Consider the following 18,959-nt stretch of genomic DNA (forward strand, 5'->3'; position numbering starts at 1 on the left):
ACGTGATCAAAGATCACGTTGGGTGCTTCTGTGCTCCACAACCTCCCTGGGCAACCTGTGCCAGTGTCTCACCACCCTCAGACCTGTGCCAGTGTCTCACCACCCTCAACCTCTGCCAGTCTCTCACCACCCTCACTCTAAAGAACCCTTTCCTACCATCTAGTTTCAGTCTCCCCTCTGCCAGTTCAAACCCATTGCCTCTTGTCCTGTCTTCCTCATGACCTCCATTGGACACTCCCTAGTATCTCCCTGTCCCTCTTGAACTGGGGAGCCCAGAGCTGGATGCCATCCTCCAGATATGGTCACACCAAGGCAGAAGAAAGGGGGGGCAGAGAACATCCTTGTGCTGAGGGGCAAGCACCACTCAAAACTGTATCAGAAGTGAAAGCCTTTGAGTGTCTGAGGGAGGAGGAGGAGGAGGGTTTTGGTTTGAATTCTCTGTTCACAAGCCTAGAGAGGAGTTTGTAGGATGCTCCTCTGCTCTCAAGGCAGCCTGTTAGTCTGCAACCTAAAACCCTTGGTATTAGAGCTTAAAAGTGCTGCCTGTGCCTTATTCCTGCCCTCCCTGGGAACACACAATCCCCTGGCAGCACTGCCCTTGCTTTATGGGAGCTGCTGGGGCTTCTGCCTCATTGTTTGAAAGTTCCACTTGCTCAGGAGTTGCTCAGCACCTCCCTGGCATGGGGGCTACAAATAGGAGCCTAATTCCTCGCCTTGGCAGCTTGTGAAGCTCAAGGCAGAAAGGAGATGGTGCACAGCTGGTTTTGACTTCACCTTCCTCTCTCTGGCAGTGTTAGTTTAATGTGGCTCTGGCAGCACTGAGCTCTGCTTTGGACTGAAAACAGCTGCCTGAAAAGGGCTCCAGGAGAGCTGGGGAGGGACTTTGGGCAAGGGCTGGCAGTGCCAGGCTGAGGGACAATGGCTTTGAGCTGGGAGAGGGGAGACTGAGAGTGGAGAGGAGGAAGAGATTCTTTGGAGCAAGGGTGGGGAGAGACTGGCACAGGTTGCCCAGGGAGGCTGTGGCTGCTCCCTGCCTGGAGATGTTGAAGGCCAGGTTGGATGAGGCCTTGAGCAACCTGGGCTGGTGGGAGGTGTTCCTGCCCATGACAGGGGGCTTGGAATTGGATGATCATGAAGGTCTCTTCTAACCCAACCCATTCTGTGGTGCCATAATAGGAGCCTTCTGGGACCCTTTTCCCTCCCCTCCTCTCTCTTTACAGCAATTTCACAACCCTCCTGTTAGATCTGAGCCCCCTGTTTGATGGAATCACAGACTGTCAGGGGCTGGAGGGGACCTTGAATGATCATCTAGTGCACCCCCACCAGTAACAGCAGTGATAATTCCCAGCTAAGCTCTAATTGCCCAATAGGAAGATTTTTAAGGTCCCTTCCAACCAAAACCATTCTATGAACTACTCCATGCCTGGCAGCAAACCCTCCCCAGGCACTGCAAGGGGAGATGAATGTCACCCTGGCAGGAACCTCAGCAGATGTCTCCAGGAGGCTGAGCTGGGAATTCACAGAGTCACAGAAACATTCCTGTTGGAGAAGCCCCTCAGGGTCTCCAAGGCCAGCCCAGATCCCTGCTCTGCAAGGCTCACCCTAAACCATAGCCCCAAGCACCACATCCAGACCACCTTTAAACACACCCAGGGTTGGTGACTCCAGCACCTCCCTGGGCAGCCCAATGCAATCCCTGACCACTCTTGCTAGGAACAAATTCTTCCTCACATCCAGTCTAAACCTCCCCAGTGGCAGCTTGAGGCCATTCCCTCCTGTTCTGTCACTGGTTCCCTGTGAGCAGAGCCCAGCACCAGCCTCTTTGTGGTCCCTTCCAGCCCTTGCAGCATCATGGCCTCTGGCTGCACTCCAGTGGGCCTCTGTCTTTAGACAGGTTCCTTTCTTTAGGGGAAGATGAACTCTACCAAACTCTTCTTCGGTGCAGCTCTCCTGATCAGGAAGTGTTGCAAGGGAGACTCAAGTCATTGCCTCTTGTTCATGAACTGGGGACAGCCCTGAAGGCTCAACCAACATGCAGCTTTAACCAGAGCTGGGGAAGGGGCAGTTGAGTCAGAAGCCAAATGAGACAGTTTGGTCTTGCCCATCTGTGTGGTACCCACCACAGCCTCACAGAATGGTCAGGGCTGGAAGAGACCACAGGGACCCTCCAGCTCCAACCCCTCTGCCATGGGCAGGGACACCTCACGCTACAGCAGGTTGCTCAGAGCCACATCCAGGCTTCCACCATGTCCCTGGGCAACCTGTGCCAGTCTCTCCCTACCCTCAGGCTGAAGAAATTCCTCCTAACATCCAATCTGAACCTACTCACTTCTGGTTTTGCTCCACTCCCCCCAGTCCTATCCCTACCTGACACCCTAAAAAGTCCCTCCCCAGCTTTCTTGTAGCCCCCTTCAGATCCTGGAAGGCCACAATAAGGTCTCCTTGGAGCCTTCTCCAGACTGAACAGCCCCAAGCGTCTGTCTCCATAGCAGAGCAGCTCCAGCCCTCTGATCATCCTTGTGGACACCTTCCAGCACCTCCAGATCTTTCTTGTGATAGTGGCTCCAGAGCTGGACACAGTGCTCCAGATGGGTGTGGAGGGGCAGAATCCCCTTCCTCATCCTGCTGGCCACTGCTGCAGTGGATACAGATGAGGATGATGAGGCTGCTGCAGAACAAAAAGATCAAACACAATTTAATTACTGCTCTGAAGACCTTTTTGCCCTCTTCTGGTGCTGTATCTCATGCCTGGCTTAGGCCATTCTGGATTTTGGACTGATAACAGCCTCTCCTTTCTGTCTTCCTCAATCTTTTGCTTCTCTGCTCCTCCTTCAAGCTCTTCTTGCTGCTCCAGTTTAGTTAGCTGCAGGCTGGGTAGCAAAGCTGGCCATACAGGGAGTGACCTGGGGCTCAGAGTCTTTCCACTAAGCTGGAGGGGAAGAAGAGCTGTTGGCTTTCAGTCTGATGAACTCCACTGTCTTCTTGGGCTCCTTCTCCACCGTGGAGAGCTGCAGCTGCTCTCTGCTTTTCACAGGGAGGCTACTGGGGTGCTGCAGGCAGATGACAGTTTGCAAGCTGGGCAAAATGAGGTGAGAAACTACCTGATGGCTGCAGTTGTGTGGAAATCCACTTTGCTTTGGCTGTGCCCACCAGGAAAGTGGCCTCTCTACCCCACAGTTTCTTGAAGAGGGAGCCTGGGTGCTTCAGCAGTCATTTCCCTCGTGAAATCTGGGGGAGATTCAGCACAAGGACATGGACCTGGTGGAGTGGGTCCAGAGGAGGCTACAAAGATGATCAGAGGGATGGAGAACCTCCCCTCTGGGGACAGACTGGGAGAGTTGGGGCTGTTCAGCCTGGAGAAGGCTTGAGGGAGACTTTAGAGCAGCCTTCCAGTACCTGAAGGGGCTACAGGAGAGGTGAGGAAGGACTTCAGACAAGGGCTGGCAGTGCCAGGCTGAGGGGCAATGGCTTTGAGCTGGGAGAGGGGAGAGTGAGAGTGGAGAGGAGGAAGAAATTCTTTGGAGCAGGGGTGGGGAGAGACTGGCACAGGCTGCCCAGGGAGGCTGTGGATCCCCCTGCCTGGAGGTGTTGAAGGCCAGGTTGGATGAGACCTCGAGCAAGCTGAGCTGGTGGGAGGTGTCCCTGCCCATGGCAGGGGGGTTGCAACCAGATGATCTTGATGGCCCCTTCCAACCCAACCCATTCTGTGACTTCATAACAGGAGCCTTCTGGGGCCCCTTTTTTTGCCCCTCCTCTCTCTGTACAGCAAATTTGCAACCCTCCTGTTAAATCTCACACCTCCCCTCCCCCACCCCTCTGCTAATTCCCAGCTAAGCTCTTAGAATCATAGAATCAGAGAATCAAGCAGGTTGGCAGAGAGCTCCAAGCTCATCCAGTCCAACCTAGCACCCAGCCCTAACCAATCAACCAGACCATGGCACTAAGTGCCTCATCCAGGCTTTGCTTGAAGACCCCCAGGGACGGTGCCTCCACCACCTCCCTGGGCAGCCCATTCCAATGCCAATCACTCTCTCTGGGAAGAACTTCTTCCTAACATCCAGCCTAGACCTACCCTGGCACAACTTGAGACTGTGTCCCCTTGTTCTATTGCTGGTTGCCTGGCAGAAGAGGCCACCCCCCACCTGGCTACAATGTCCCTTCAGGTAGTTGTAGACAGTAATAAGATCACTCCTGAGCCTCCTCTTCTCCAGGCTAAACACCCCCAGCTCCCTCAACCTCTCCTCATAGGGTTTGTGCTCCAGGCCCCTCACCAGCTTTGTTGCCCTTCTCTGGACATGTTCCAGCACCTCAACATCTTTCTTGAATTGAGGGGCCCAGAACTGGACACAGCACTCAAGGTGTGGCCTGAGCAGTGCTGAGTACAGGGGCAGAATAACCTCCCTTGTCCTACTGGCCACACTGCTCCTGATGCAGGCCAGGATGCCATTGGCTCTCTTGGCCACCTGGGCACACTGCTGGCTCATCTTCAGCTTACTGTCTATCAGTACCCCCAGGTCCCTTTCCTCCTGACTGCTCTCCAGCCGCTCAGTCCCCAGCCTCTAGTGCTGCTTGGGGTTGTTGTGGCCAAAGTGCAGAACCCTGCACTTGGCCTTGTTAAATCTCATCTTCCTTACCAACGTGAAGATGCAAGCACAAAACAACATCCTAGGGAGGCTTACACCGAAGGGAGCAGCTGATTTTGGTGCTTTTCTTCCTTTGAGAAGATCTCTGAGAGGACGAAGGGAGGTAGGAGTGGGGATGGTGCAGCCCAGATCCAGCGCTGGTGAGCTCCCTCCCATGCTGTCAGCGCTTCCACTCCAGTGGCCTCCTTCATAGTAGTATCATCATAGTGTCATCAGGGTTGGAAGAGACCTCACAGATCATCAAGTCCAACCCTTTAGCACAGAGCTCAAGGCCAGACCATGGCACCAAGTGCCACGTCCAGTCCTGCCTTGAACAGCTCCAGGGACGGCGACTCCACCACCTCCCCGGGCAGCCCATTCCAGTGTCCAATGACTCTCTCAGGGAAGAACTTTCTCCTCACCTCCAGCCTAAATCTCCCCTGGCACAGCCTGAGGCTGTGTCCTCTCCTTCTGGTGCTGGCCACCTGAGAGAAGAGAGCAACCTCCTCCTGGCCACAACCTCCCCTCAGGTAGTTGCAGACAGCAATAAGGTCTGCCCTGAGCCTCCTCTTCTCCAGGCTAACCAATCCCAGCTCCCTCAGCCTCTCCTCGTAGGGCTGTGCTCAAGGCCTCTCCCCAGCCTCGTTGCCCTTCTCTGGACACACTCAAGCATCTCAATGTCCCTCCTAAACTGGGGGGCCCAGAACTGAACACAGCACTCAAGGTGTGGTCTAACCAGTGCAGAGTACAGGGGCAGAATGACCTCCCTGCTCCTGCTGGCCACACCATTGCTGATGCAGGCCAGGATGCCACTGGCTCTCTTGGCCACCTGGGCACACTGCTGGCTCATGTTCAGGCAGGTATCAATCAGCACCCCCTCCTTCGAGCAGCACTGTCAGAGAGAGGAGTCAGCCTGCTGGCTGAGGGCTGGGCAGTCCATCAGTGGCCCTGACAAAGTGGGGCAATCAGCTGCATTCCCTTTGGAATTCAATCACAGGAGCTGCCTGGCTCTGGGCTCAGCTGCTGAGCCATTCCTTTGGTCCCTGCTGCCTGCTTTAAGGAGAGCAGGCTTTTGTAATGCCGAGGAAGAGAGGCCAAAAGAGAATGCTGGGAGGTAGAAACTCCTCTGCCTGTAGATACCAAGTGTTTGGACAGTTGTCTTCTCCTGGGCTAGCCCTGGAGCAGGCTGAGCCACCCAAAACCAGGGCTGCCCTGGTGCCAGGGGCACAGTGCGAGCCCTGCAGAGCCAGGCTGAGCTGTGAGAGCCCTGCAGAAGGTGGCAGAGGAGGAATTGGCTTCACAGTGAGGCTGTTTCCTCAGCTGCACAGGAGGGAAACTGATGGAGCAGGTTATCTTGGGGGCAATAACTGTGCACCTGAGGGATGGCAAAGGTCTCAGGTCCAGCCAGCATGGGTTTAGGAAGGGCAGATCCTGCCTTTCTAACCTGATCTCCTTCTATGATCAGGTGACTGCTTGGTGGCTGTGGGGAGCCTGTGGATGTGCTCTGTCTGGACTTCAACAAGGCCTTTGACACTGTCCCCCACAGCAAACTGCTGGCTAAGCTGTCAGCCCATGGCTTGGATGGCAACACTCTGTGCTGGGTTAGGAACTGGCTGGAGGGACAAGCCCAGAGAGTGGTGGTGAATGGTGCCACATCCAGCTGGCAGCTGGCACTAGTGGTGTCCCTCAGGGATCAGTGCTGGGCCCCATCCTCTTTAACATCTTCATTGATGATCTGGATGAGGGCATGGAGTCAGGCATCAGCAAGTGTGCAGATGACACCAAGCTGGGGGCAGATGTGGCTGGGTTGGAGGGCAGAAGGGCTCTGCAGCAGGACCTTGACCGCCTGGACAGATGGGCAGAGTCCAAGGGGATGGCTTCAATAGCTCCAAGTGCTGGTGCTGCACTTTGGCCACAACAACCCCATGCAGAGATACAGGCTGGGGTCAGAGTGGCTGAGAGCAGCCAGACAGAGAGGGATCTGGGGGTGCTGATTGATACCTGCCTGAACATGAGCCAGCAGTGTGCCCAGGTGGCCAAGAGAGCCAGTGGCATCCTGGCCTGCATCAGGAATGGTGTGGCCAGCAGGAGCAGGGAGGTCATTCTGCCCCTGTACTCTGCACTGGTTAGACCTCACCTTGAGTGCTGTGTTCAGTTCTGGGCCCCCCAGTTTAGGAGGGACATTGAGATGCTTGAGCGTGTCCAGAGAAGGGCAACGAGGCTGGGGAGAGGCCTTGAGCACAGCCCTACGAGGAGAGGCTGAGGGAGCTGGGATTGGTTAGCCTGGAGAAGAGGAGGCTCAGGGCAGACCTTATTGCTGTCTGCAACTACCTGAGGGGAGGTTGTGGCCAGGAGGAGGTTGCTCTCTTCTCTCAGGTGGCCAGCACCAGAAGGAGAGGACACAGCCTCAGGCTGTGCCAGGGGAGATTTAGGCTGGAGGTGAGGAGAAAGTTCTTCCCTGAGAGAGTCATTGGACACTGGAATGGGCTGCCCAGGGAGGTGGTGGAGTGGCCGTGGCTGGAGGTGTTGCAGCCAAGCCTGGCTGGGGCACTTAGTGCCATGGTCTGGTTGGTTGGGCAGGGCTGGGTGCTAGGTTGGGCTGGCTGAGCTTGGAGCTCTCTTCCAACCTGCCTGACTCTGATTCTGTGTGGCAGAGCCTGGTGTGCCTGAGGGATGTGCTCGTTGCCAGGCAGAGGCATGGTGGAAGCTCAACCTTCCTCCAGGCCAATGACACTTTGCAGCGCTCGCAGCTCCCAGCCTGAGCCACTCCTGCCAGCTGCAGGCTCTCTTCTGGCTTGCATCTGGTGGTGACCTGTGGCACCGGCTGGCAGAGGCGACTGGGGGCTGCCAGACATCATCATCATCATCCTGCCTTCTGCTCAGGCCCGCTGGATGCTGCCTGCGGTGCTGATCCCTGCCTGCTGCTGCCCCAGCTCCTGCCAGCTCCTCGCCTTGCTGTGCCTCTCCTCTGCTGTCACAATATTGACTTGCAAACGCGCAGCTTTTGGGCCAGTTGCTATGGTTACCCTGGGTACCGAGCCCGGGCAGAGGCAGTGCGTTTGGAGGCCTAATGAAATGCACAGCAGCGTGTTCAACTTTTCACCCCGACAGGAACATCACCGAGCAGCATCCAGCCCTCGTTAGCCGCAATTACTGCTGCCAGCTCCCCGCCGCCGAAGCGCTGGCCCAGACTCTTCCTCCTCCCCTGCACCAGAGGTGTTTTCCTCAGCAGCAGCTCGCTTCTGTGACGTTTCACAGCCCCTTTGCAGGTTCAAAGAGCCGAGTTTGACCTCTTTAAATTATTCACACCTCCAACCTGCTGCCATCTCTGCCATCTCCTGTTGTGTGTATTGCTCAATTCCTTCTCATTCGCCTGCTGAAATGGAGTTTAAAGACCTTTGGTTCTTCTGCCCTAGTTCCAAACCAGGAATCCAACTCATTCCCTCCAGGCTGCTTCTTGCAATTCCACCAAACCAGCATTAAAGTCACAGAATCCCAGCATGCTTGGGTTGGAAGGGACCTCTGGGGATGATCCAGTCCAGCCCCTCTGCTACAGCAGGGGCACCCACAGCAGCTTGCCCAGGATCACAGTGCCCAGGTGGGGTTGGAAGCACTTCAAGGCAAGGTTGGACGTGGCTCTTGGTGCCATGGTCTAGCCTTGAGCTCTGTGGTAAAGGGTTGGACTTGATGATCTGTGAGGTCTCTTCCAACCCTGATGATACTGTGATACTGAGACTCCACAGCCTCTCTGGGCAGCCTGCTCCAGGGCTCCAGCACCCTCACACCAAACAAGTTCCTCCTCCTGTCCTGATGGAAGCTCCTGGCTTCCAGTTTGTGCCCACTGGCCCTTGTGCTGTGCCTGGGCACCACTGACAAGAGCCTGGCCCCATCCTCTTGCACCCCACAGGCCCTTTATTTCTTGCTGAGCACTGCTCAGCTCCCCTCTGGGGCTGCTCTCCAGGGATTTGCTCCTCCCAGAGCTGCTCCAGGCCCCTCAGCAGCTTTGCAGCCTCCTCCATTTTTCTGCTGAAGCAGTTGATGAGTTCCTTCCCCCAGAAGGAGTCTCCGTGCAGGTGTTTGGTACTCAGTAAGAACTGCTTGGAGCTATTTGCTCCAGTAAGTGCACCCAGAAGCAGCTGATGCCCCAAGGCTTCTGAGGGGATGTGTTTCTGCTTGTCCAGCAGCATGAGGAGTAGAGGAGAAGCAGACACTGTTCACATCTCCACCATGATTAATTGCAGCAGCCACTGCTCTTATGGTTGTTGAAGGAGCTGTGTTGTGCTTCTGCACCAGGGGCTGCAGGATCTGCCTGCTGCTGTGCCCAGCTTCTCTGCTCACCAGCCTGATGTGCCATGCCCTGTTCTGTTTCACTGTTACAGCACCAGATGTGCCCATCCTAGAGAGGAAGAACTGGCTCATCTACCTGCTCTATGTTCGCCAGGACTACGAGGAGTGCAAGGTAAGAGCTGCTTCAGGGACAGCAGCAATCAGCCAAGGAGCAATGGATGCAAACTGGAGCAGAGAAGGTTTCACCTCAGCGTGAGGAGACACTTTGGTGTGAGGGTACAGGAGGCCTGGAGCAGCTTGATTCTATGGTGGGCCAGGGCTGGGTGCTAGGTTGGGCTGGCTGAGCTTGGAGCTCTCTTCCAACCTGCTTGATGCTATGATTGTGTGCTAGGTTGGGCTGGCTGAGCCTGGAGCTCTCTTCCAGCCTGCTTGATGCTATGATTGGGTGCTAGGCTGGGCTGGCTGAGCCTGGAGCTCTCTTCCAGCCTGCTTGATGCTATGATTGTGTGCTAGGTTGGGCTGGCTGAGCTTGGAGCTCTCTTCCAACGTGCTCAATTCTCTGGTTCTAATGGGGACAGCCATGCTGGGGAAGAGATGGCTTCTGCCTTCACAGCTCTTTGCTCAGCCACTGCAAGTTGGAGCCCAAATTTGCTTCTGACTCTGTTCATTTGTCTGGGGCACTGTGTCCAGTTTCAGGCTCCCCAGTTCAAGAGAGACAGGGACCTGCTGGAGAGTCCAACACAGAGCTGCAAGGGAGATGAAGGGATTTGAACATCTCTGCTATGGAGAGAGCCTGAGAGCCCTGGGGCTGGTTAGTGTGGAGAGGAGCAGGCTGAGAGGGATCTGCTCAGTGTCTATCAGTAGCTGAGGGGTGGGGGTCAAGTGGAGGGGGCCAAGCTCTTATGGGTGGTGCACAGCAATGAGCCAAGGAGCAATGGATGCAAACTGGAGCAGAGAAGGTTTCAGCTCAACCTGAGGAGAAACTTCTTTGGTGTGAGGGTGCTGGAGGCCTGGAGCAGGCTGCCCAGAGAGGCTGTGGAGTCTCCTGCTCTGAAGGCTTTCCAGCCCCACCTGGATGCATTGCTGTGAGGTCTCCCCTGGGTGAAGCTGCCTTGGCAGGGAGGTTGGACTGGAGGAGCTCTGGAGGTGCCTTGTGACCATTACAGTTCTGTGGTTGTGTGACTTTGCAGTAGGAGGTCTTTCACTGTCAGGGAATGGTAGTTCTCAGAGCAGCTTTCAGACCACCTTCATTCCTGGCTTCTCTTGGAATCAGGGACCAAGAGAAAATACCAATCAATAGCTTAAATGTCCTTCAGCCCTTGGCTGCCTTCAGGATCATGGAACCACAGAACAGGCTGGGTTGGAAGGCACTTCCAAGACCATCCAGTTCCAAACCCCCTGCCAAAGGCAGGGACACCTCCCACTAAAGCAGCCTGCTCAAGGCCTTATCCAGCCTGGCCTTGAACACCTCCAGGCAGGGGACATCCACAGCCTCCTGGGCAAGCTGTTGCAGTGCTCCAGCACCCTGATGGTGTAGAACTTGTTCCTAACATCCAATCTGAAGCTGCTCTTCTCTAATTTCAAACTGTTGCCCCCCTCCTCACTGCAGGCCTTTCTTGTTCTGTCCTGTGCAAAGAGCACATGAAGAGACTTTTGTAGCTTCTCTAACACTAAGGTTGGTCAGGACTTGTCTCTCTCTGTTGAATCATAGGATCAAGCAGGCTGGAAGAGAGCTCCAAGCTCAGCCAGCCCAGCCTGGCACCCAGCCCTGCCCAACCAAGCAGACCATGGCACTAAGTGCCCCAGCCAGGCTTGGCTGCAACACCTCCAGCCACAGCCACTCCACCACCTCCCTGGGCAGCCCATTCCAGTGCCAATCACTCTCTCTGTGAAGAACTTCCACCTCACATCCAGCCCAGACCTGCCCTGGCACAGCTTGAGGCTGTTGGAGAGCTCCTGGGGGTGTTTAGGGATGTGACAGGCTGGAGGAAACTCATTAACTCTTAATTAAATTCTTGAGTGAGGGTGGTGAGACACTGGCACAGGTTGCCCAGAGAGGTTGTGGCTGCCCCCTCCCTGGAGGTGTCCAAGGCCAGGCTGAGTGAGGCCTTGAGCAACCTGGGCTAGTGGGGGGTGTCTCTGCCCATGGCAGGGAGTTGGGACTGGGTCCCTTTCAGGTCCCTTCCAACCCAAGCCATTCTCTGAGTCTCTGAGCGAAGGCAGTAATGAATCCTGACCTTTGCAGTGCCACTGCTGCAGCTCCTCGGGTGCCACCAAGCCTTTGCCATATTTTACTGCTTGTTAGAGCAAGAGATTCCCAGCTCTGGCTCTTTGGTTGTCCTCTCCTCCAAAGCAAGGCTCCAGCATCCCCTCCAGAGCTTGCATATCTCCTGTGACAACGGAAGCAGAGAGCAGCAAGGGCAGAGCAGGGCCAGGCCCTGCTGAGCAGTGGCTGTTGCTGGCCTCCTGCTCTTTGCATGCCAGCCTCTTGTTTGCTGCTGGCAGCATCGCCTCCAGCCCTGCCCCCAGCCTGCCTCTTCCCCACAGAACTCCCCTGCTTCTCTTGGGCCTGAGGAAGGAGTTAGTAAGGTTAGCAGGTGCCTGTAATTAATGAGCATGGCTCAGGCTGGTTGGGCTCCTGCCAGGGTGTCTGAACTCTGTCAGCCACTTAAAGAAACTTGGGAGGGAAAAACTTGGGGTTGCAGCTCAGATTTCTCAGCTGCAGGCTTTTTGCTCTGGGATTTTTTAGAGCTGACAGAATGAAGCAGATCTCACTAAAAGACAGCTCTCTGTTGCCCTCTCCTGCTCCCAGACACCAGCTTTATGCAGATGGAGCAAGCCAACAGCATCCATTTTCAGGACAGGCTTCGTTGTGTCTGGGCTGAATGTAGCAGTGCTACAGGCTGGGGCCAGAGTGGCTGAGAGCAGGCAGGCAGAGAGGGAGCTGGGGGTGCTGGCAGAGAGGAGCTGCAGAGGAGGCAGCAGTGCCCAGGTGGGCAGCAGAGCCAATGGCATCCTGGGCTGGCTCAGGAGCAGTGTGGGCAGCAGGACAAGGGAGGTTCTTGTGCCCCTGTGCTCAGCACTGCTCAGGCCACCCCTGCAGTGCTGTGTCCAGCTCTGGGCTCCTGCATTGCAGAGAGCTGCTGAGGTGCTGGAAGGTGTTTGGAGAAGGGCAGCAAGGCTGGGGAGGGGCCTGGAGCAGAGCCCTGTGAGGAGAGGCTGAGGGAGCTGGGGGGGTGCAGCCTGCAGCAGAGGAGGCTCAGGGCAGAGCTCATTGCTGCCTGCAGCTGCCTGCAGGGAGGCTGTAGCCAGCTGGGGTTGGGCTCTGCTGCCAGGCAGCCAGGGACAGAAGAAGGGGACCCAGGCTGAAGCTGTGGCAGGGCAGGTCTGGGCTGGCTGTGAGGAGAAAGTTCCTGGCAGAGAGAGTGATTGGCACTGGAATGGGCTGCCCAGGGAGGTGGTGGAGTGGCTGTGGCTGGAGGTGTTGCAGCCAAGCCTGGCTGGGGCACTTAGTGCCATGGTCTGGTTGGTTGGGCAGGGCTGGGTGCTAGGTTGGGCTGGCTGAGCTTGGAGCTCTCTTCCAACCTGCTTGATCCTATGACTGGCCAGGGCTGGGTGCTAGGTTGGGCTGGCTGAGCTTGGAGCTCTCTTCCAACCTGCTTGAGTCTATGACTGGCCAGGGCTGGGTGCTAGGTTGGGCTAGAGGAGCTTGGAGCTCTCTTCCAACCTGCTTGAGTCTATGATTGGCCAGGGCTGGGTGCTGGGTTGCGCTGGCTGAGCTTGGAGCTCTCTTCCAACCTGCTTGATTCTGTGATTCCTCTAATCATCAAGGAAAGAGCACCCTGGACTTGTCCTTCCCTTTCCCTTCCTCTCTTTAGTTTTCTTTTTACAAGTGAATGCTCTCAGTAATCACAGAATATAAAGGTTGGAAAAGACCTCCGAGGTCCTCAAGGCCAAGCTTTAACCTGGCACTGAAGTCCATGTCCCTCAGTGCCACATCTCTGTGTCTTTTAAACACCTCCAGGGATGGGGACTCAATCATTGCCCTGGACAAGCCTGTTCTAGTGTTGGTGGGATGGTTTGGGTTTTACCTTCCTCCTCACTCCTATGAAATCACCCAGACTAGACTCAGCTGAGCACCTCCCACTAGAACAGGTCACTCAAGGCCTCATCCAACCTGGTCCTGAACACCTCCAGGGAGGTTGTGGAGCACAGAATCACCCAATGTGATCTTTGATCACATTGGGTGATTCTGTGCTCCTCAACCTCCCTGGGCAACCTGTGCCATTCTCTCACCACCCTCAACCTGTGCCAGTCTCTCACCTCCCTCACTGCAAAGAACTTCTTCCCAACATCCAGTCTCCCCTCTGCCAGTTCAAACCCATCCCTCCTCATCCTGTCATCACATAGACCTTACCAATAGTCCCTCCCCAGCCTTCCTGTACCCCCCTTCAGCCACTGTAAGGTCTCCTTGAAGCCTTCTCTTCTCCAGGCTTGGCAAGAGTATGGTTAACAGTTGGACTCGAGGAGCTTGGAGGTCTTCCAACCTTAATGACTCTTAAATGTCCTGATGGTGTTCCCTGGCTGTGAAAGCTGCTGGGCTGAGGGAAGCAGCTAACAGGCTCCTGAGGGAGGTTGCCTTTGGTATCTGTTCTTGTTTCCTCTGTCGTTTCAGGCTGTCATCAAGGAGCAGCTGCAGGAGTCTCAGGGGCTGTGTGAATATGCAGTCTACGTTCAAGGTAGGTGGCAAAAGGCCTCCCAAAGCCTGAGAGTTGCTGAAGTTCCTGCTGCTGGAGTGAGTCCAGAGGAGGCCACAAAGACAATGAGAGGGCTGAGGAACCTCCCCTGTGGGGACAGGCTGGGGGAGTTGAGCTGTTCAGCCTGGAGAAGAGAAGGCTCCAGGGAGACCTTAGAGCTGCCTTGCAGTAGCTGAAGGCCACAAGAAAACTGGGAAGGGACATTTGAGGAAGGCTGGGAGGGCTTTGAGCTGGAAGAGGGGAGGTGGAGACTGAAGATGAGGAAGATGGTGAGGGTGGTTGGACACTGGCACAGGCTCCAGCAGAGCTGGGGAGGAGCTTCTGAGGAAGACTTGGAGAGCCAGGCTGAGGGACAGTGGCTTTGAGCTGGGAGAAGGGAGAGTGAGTGGAGATGAGGAAGAAATTGTGAGAGTGAGAGTGGGGAGAGGCTGGCACAGGCTGCCCAGGGAGATTATGTATGCCCCTGCCTGGAGGTGTTGGAGGCCAGGTTGGATAAGGCCTTGAGCTACCTGGGCTGGTGGGAGGTGTCCTGCCCATGGCAGGTGGGTGGCACTGGATGGTCTCTCAGGTCCCTTCCCACCAAACCCATTCTGTGTTTGCAGGCATGCAGGAGTCCTTCACATGTGTTGCTCTCCTTCCCTCACACTCAGCTTCTGCTTGAGGGGAAGGCCCAGATGGGTGTTGTTATGCCTTGCCTGTACCCCCACTTCTTGCTTGCTGTCAGAGGCTTGCAGGTCATAGAGTCATAGACTCAAGCAGGCTGGAAGAGAGCTCCAAGCTCAGCCAGCCCAGCCTAGCACCCAGCCCTGCCCAACCAACCAGACCATGGCACTAAGTGCCCCAGCCAGGCTTGGCTGCAACACCTCCAGCCACAGCCACTCCACCACCTCCCTGGGCAGCCCATTCCAATGCCAATCACTCTCTCTGACAACAACTTCCTCCTCACAGCCAGCCCAGACCTGCCCTGCCACAGCTTCAGCCTGGGTCCCCTTCTTCTGCTGCTGGCTGCCTGGCAGCAGAGCCCAACCCCAGCTGGCTACAGCCTCCCTGCAGGCAGCTGCAGGCAGCAATGAGCTCTGCCCTGAGCCTCCTCTGCTGCAGGCTGCACCCCCCCAGCTCCCTCAGCCTCTCCTCACAGGGCTGTGCTCCAGGCCCCTCCCCAGCCTTGTTGCCATTCTCCAAACACCTTCCAGCACCTCAGCATCTCTCTGCAGTGGAGGAGCCCAGAGCTGGACACAGCACTGCAGGGGTGGCCTGAGCAGTGCTGAGCACAGGGGCAGAAGACCCTCCCTGGTCCTGCTGCCCACACTGCTCCTGCACTGATTTTGCTGCTCTCTCTTGCCTTGCAGGGTTGATATTCCGCTTGGAGGGGAAGATTCAGGAGTCTCTTGAGCTTTTCCAGACGTGTTCCATCCTGAACCCTCGGAGCTCTGACAACCTCAAGCAGGTGGCACGGTCCCTGTGAGTGCTGGTTCACTCTTTCTCTTTGATCTGCCCCCCAGGACCTTCCCTGGTTTGTTTCTTTCCCCCAGCCTGTGTGTGAAATCCCAGGCTGCTTAATTCCAAACGTGCTCACTCCTTACCAGCACTGGAGTTGGCTTCCAGAGCTGCAGGCAAGCCTTGGGAGCCAAAGCTCTGTTATCTGCCTGGCTGCTGCTCTGCTTCCTGTGCTTTGTGCTTTCAGTCAGAGGTCACACACTGGGTTTGAGGTGCAGAGCTCATGGTGCTGGCTTGAGCTGTGCCCTACAGACCCCTTTTTGCCTCTGGTGGATCATCTGTCTTTTCCTTTGGGATAAAGCCCTGGGAATTCATTCCTTGCATCTCCAGTTAGGTCAGGGAGAGGCTCAGCAACACACAGAGAGAGGAATCACACAGAATGAACCATGTTGGAAAAGACCTCTAGGATCACTGAGTCCAACCTGTCACCTCACCCTTCTAATTAACTAACCCATGGCACCAAGTGCCTCATCCAGCTTCCTCTTAAACACCTCCAGGCATGGAAGGGAGCCTGGAAGGGAGACTGCTGAGACTGGAAGTTCTCAGGGCAGCCCTCTGCAGGGCTAGCAAGCAGCAGCAGCAGCATTTCTCAGTGGCAGAGGAGGTGCTGGCTGCAGAGCAGAGCCAAAATCAACCTGGCAATGCTTTTGCAGGTTTCTTTTGGGGAAGCACAAGGCAGCCATTGAAGTGTACAATGAAGCAGCCAAGCTGGATGAGAAGGACTGGGTAAGTGTTGAGGGGAGCTGCAGCCTGGCCTGGCTTTTTGAACGTGTTGAGCTCCTGCTGCCTGCAGCCTGAGCAGCTCACAAGTGGCTGGGAGGCATTGGCAGGCTCCAAAGCAGCCTCTGGTATGGAGCTCAGAAGTGAGGCATGGAAGCATAGAAGGGTTGGGGTTGGAAGGGACCTTCAGAATCATCCAGTCCCAACCCCTCTGCCGTGGGCAGAGACACCTCCCACCAGTCCAGGCTGCTCAAGGCCTCATCCAGCCTGGCCTTGAACACCCCCAGGCAGGGGGCAGCCAGAGCCTCCCTGGGCAACCTGTGCCAGTGGCTCACCACCCTCACTGAAATGTTTCCTCATCTCTGCTCTCACTCTCCCCTCTCCCAGCTCAAAGCCATTGTCCCTCAGCCTGGCACTGCCAGCCCTTGTCCAAAGTCCCTCCCAGCTCTCCTGGAGGCTCTTCAGCTACTGGAGGGCTGCTCTAAGGTCACAGAATCACAGACTCATGGAATTAATCAGGTTGGAAGAGAGCTTCAAGCTCACTGAACCCAACCTATCACCTAACACCTTCTAATCACAGAATCAGGCAGGTTTGAAGAGAGCTCCAAGCTCAGCCAGCCCAACCTAGCACCCAGCCCTGCCCAACCAACCAGACCATGGCACTAAGTGCCCCAGCCAGGCTTGGCTGCAACACCTCCAGCCACAGCCACTCCACCACCTCCCTGGGCAGCCCATTCCAGTGCCAATCACTCTCTCTGCCAACAACTTCCTCCTCACAGCCAGCCCAGACCTGCCCTGCCACAGCTTCAGCCTGGGTCCCCTTCTTCTGCTGCTGGCTGCCTGGCAGCAGAACCCAACCCCAGCTGGCTACAGCCTCCCTGCAGGCAGCTGCAGGCAGCAATCAGCTCTGCCCTGAGCCTCCTCTGCTGCAGGCTGCACCCCCCCAGCTCCCTCAGCCTCTCCTCACAGGGCTGTGCTCCAGGCCCCTCCCCAGCCTTGCTGCCCTTCTCCAAACACCTTCCAGCACCTCAGCATCTCTCTGCAATGCAGGAGCCCAGAGCTGGACACAGCACTGCAGGGGTGGCCTGAGCAGTGCTGAGCACAGGGGCACAAGAACCTCCCTTCTCCTGCTGCCCACACTGCTCCTGAGCCAGCCCAGGATGCCATTGGCTCTGCTGCCCACCTGGGCACTGCTGCCTCCTCTGCAGCTCCTCTCTGCCAGCACCCCCAGCTCCCTCTCTGCCTGCCTGCTCTCAGCCACTCTGGCCCCAGCCTCTAGTGCTGCTTGGGGTTGTTGTGGCCAAACAATTCCAGACAAACAATTCTGTGCTTCTGAGTCTCCTGATGGAGGTTTGTGGTGGCTGTTGTCAGGGGCAGGCTCTCAGCTCCACACCTCACCCTGCTTTGGTTGGTTGTGCTTTGTTCTTTTTGCCTACAGGAGATCAGCCACAACCTGGGGGTGTGCTACATGTACCTGAAGCACTTCAACAAGGTACTGCACATGCTGCTCTTAGCCAGCTGGGGGATGGGGGAGCAGGCTTCCCAGGAGCTTCCCTGGCTCTGGCAGCTGGGAGGGGATCATGGTTGGCAGTGACTGGTAGCAGGGCACTTCTGTGCTTCGGTGCCTGTGTTCTGGGTGCCCTTCTCTGGGCACCTTCCAGCACCTCAACATCTCTGCAGTGGAGGAGCCCAGAACTGGACACAGCACTCCAGGGGTAGCCTGAGCAGTGCTGAGCACAGGGGCACAAGAACCTCCCTTGTCCTGCTGCCCACACTGCTCCTGAGCCAGCCCAGGATGCCATTGCCAGGAGCAGTGTGGCCAGTCGGGAAAGAGTATACAGGTGAGGCCTTGAGCAGCCTGGGCTATGGGAGGGGTCCCTGTCCATGGCAGGGGTGGAACTGCATGACCTTGAGGGTGCCTCCCAGCCAGCCCATTCTGTGCATCTATGCCCATGTCCCTGAGGACATCTACAATCCAGTGCAGCTTTGGAGCTGAGTCTCTGCAGTAGCTGCTGGCAGAAATCCCCTGTGGTGCACAGCTCCACTCCTCTGTCCCCATTTCTTCTTCTGGTAAGTTCAGAGGCAGAAAGGACTTTGCTATGGTGCTGGCCAGAGGTGAGAGGGAGCTGAGCCTCCTGGCGTGTGCTGCTGGAGGGGCTGGGTGCCTGCTGGCAGGAGCTGGCTGGCTCCTCCTGTCTCCTTGGCAGGGCTGGAGTGAGCACTTCAGTGAAGGACAAGCTGCAGTGTGCTCTGACCCTGGCAAAGCTGCAGCCTCCCTCACAGCAAACCAGTGCAAAGGCAGGAACAGGCCTGTGCTCCTCTCCTGCTTGGGAGGTCATTGCCTCTTGGCCTGGCTTGAAGCCAGGCTGCCTTTGTCTGTCCCTAACGGGACTTGGCTCTCCATGCAGGGCTTGGTTCAGCCATTCCCTGGGCTGGGTTTTGCAGGCAGGGCTCTGAGCCCAGGGAGGGGTTGGCTCTGCTCTTTGCTGGCTGCTGGGGCTTGCTCTGGGGCTGCTGCTTGGCTGCAGGCTCTCTAATCACTTCTTTTCTTTGACTTTGTTCTCTGTGGCTGTGTGTTTAGGCACGGGACCAGCTCAACAATGCCCTGGAGCTGAACAAACACGATCTGACTTACATGATGCTGGGGAAGATTCACCTCCTGGAGGGGGAGACAGAGAAAGCCATTGAAGTCTACAAGAAAGCTGTCGAGTAAGGATGTGTCCTTCCTTCTGCCTGCCCAGGTCCCATCTTGTGCCAGGAGAAATTTGAGCTGAATTGAGGCCGTGATTAAGAAACCCCTAATGATAATTACAGTGTCTCTGTGCAGAGCTGGCACTTTGGAGCCCTTCAGCTGTCTCTGCTCTCAGCTGTAGGCCTCCTCCTGCTGACAATGTGTCAGGGAAGAAGGTAGCTCTTTGAAGGGCTGCCAGGGAACAAAAGTGGAGAAGCAAATGGACACAGATGCCTGGGAGCAAACCTACCCAAAGCTGACTTGATAAATCCCAGAGGCTTCTCTACCAAGAAGATCTAATCCTGGGTGTCTCCCTGACCCTGTCTGTCAGAAGTCTGTTGCTGG

The 18,959-nt window shown here is 56.3% G+C and overlaps 1 protein-coding gene across 2 annotated transcripts in view; it reads left to right on the top strand.

Annotated features, from left to right (window-relative positions):
- BBS4 (Bardet-Biedl syndrome 4) overlaps window positions 1–18,959 on the top strand; it is a 56,344-nt gene that overhangs the window by 18,878 nt on the left and 18,507 nt on the right. For both annotated transcript variants that reach the window (XM_064157220.1, XM_064157221.1), the window contains exons 3-8: window positions 9,002–9,081; window positions 13,585–13,648; window positions 15,016–15,127; window positions 15,817–15,889; window positions 17,322–17,375; window positions 18,465–18,592. In XM_064157220.1, the coding sequence (XP_064013290.1) occupies window positions 9,002–9,081; window positions 13,585–13,648; window positions 15,016–15,127; window positions 15,817–15,889; window positions 17,322–17,375; window positions 18,465–18,592 (511 nt within the window). The remainder of the gene's footprint in view (window positions 1–9,001; window positions 9,082–13,584; window positions 13,649–15,015; window positions 15,128–15,816; window positions 15,890–17,321; window positions 17,376–18,464; window positions 18,593–18,959) is intronic.

Source organism: Pogoniulus pusillus, chromosome 17 (assembly GCF_015220805.1).
Source record: "Pogoniulus pusillus isolate bPogPus1 chromosome 17, bPogPus1.pri, whole genome shotgun sequence".
NCBI lineage: Eukaryota > Metazoa > Chordata > Aves > Piciformes > Lybiidae > Pogoniulus > Pogoniulus pusillus.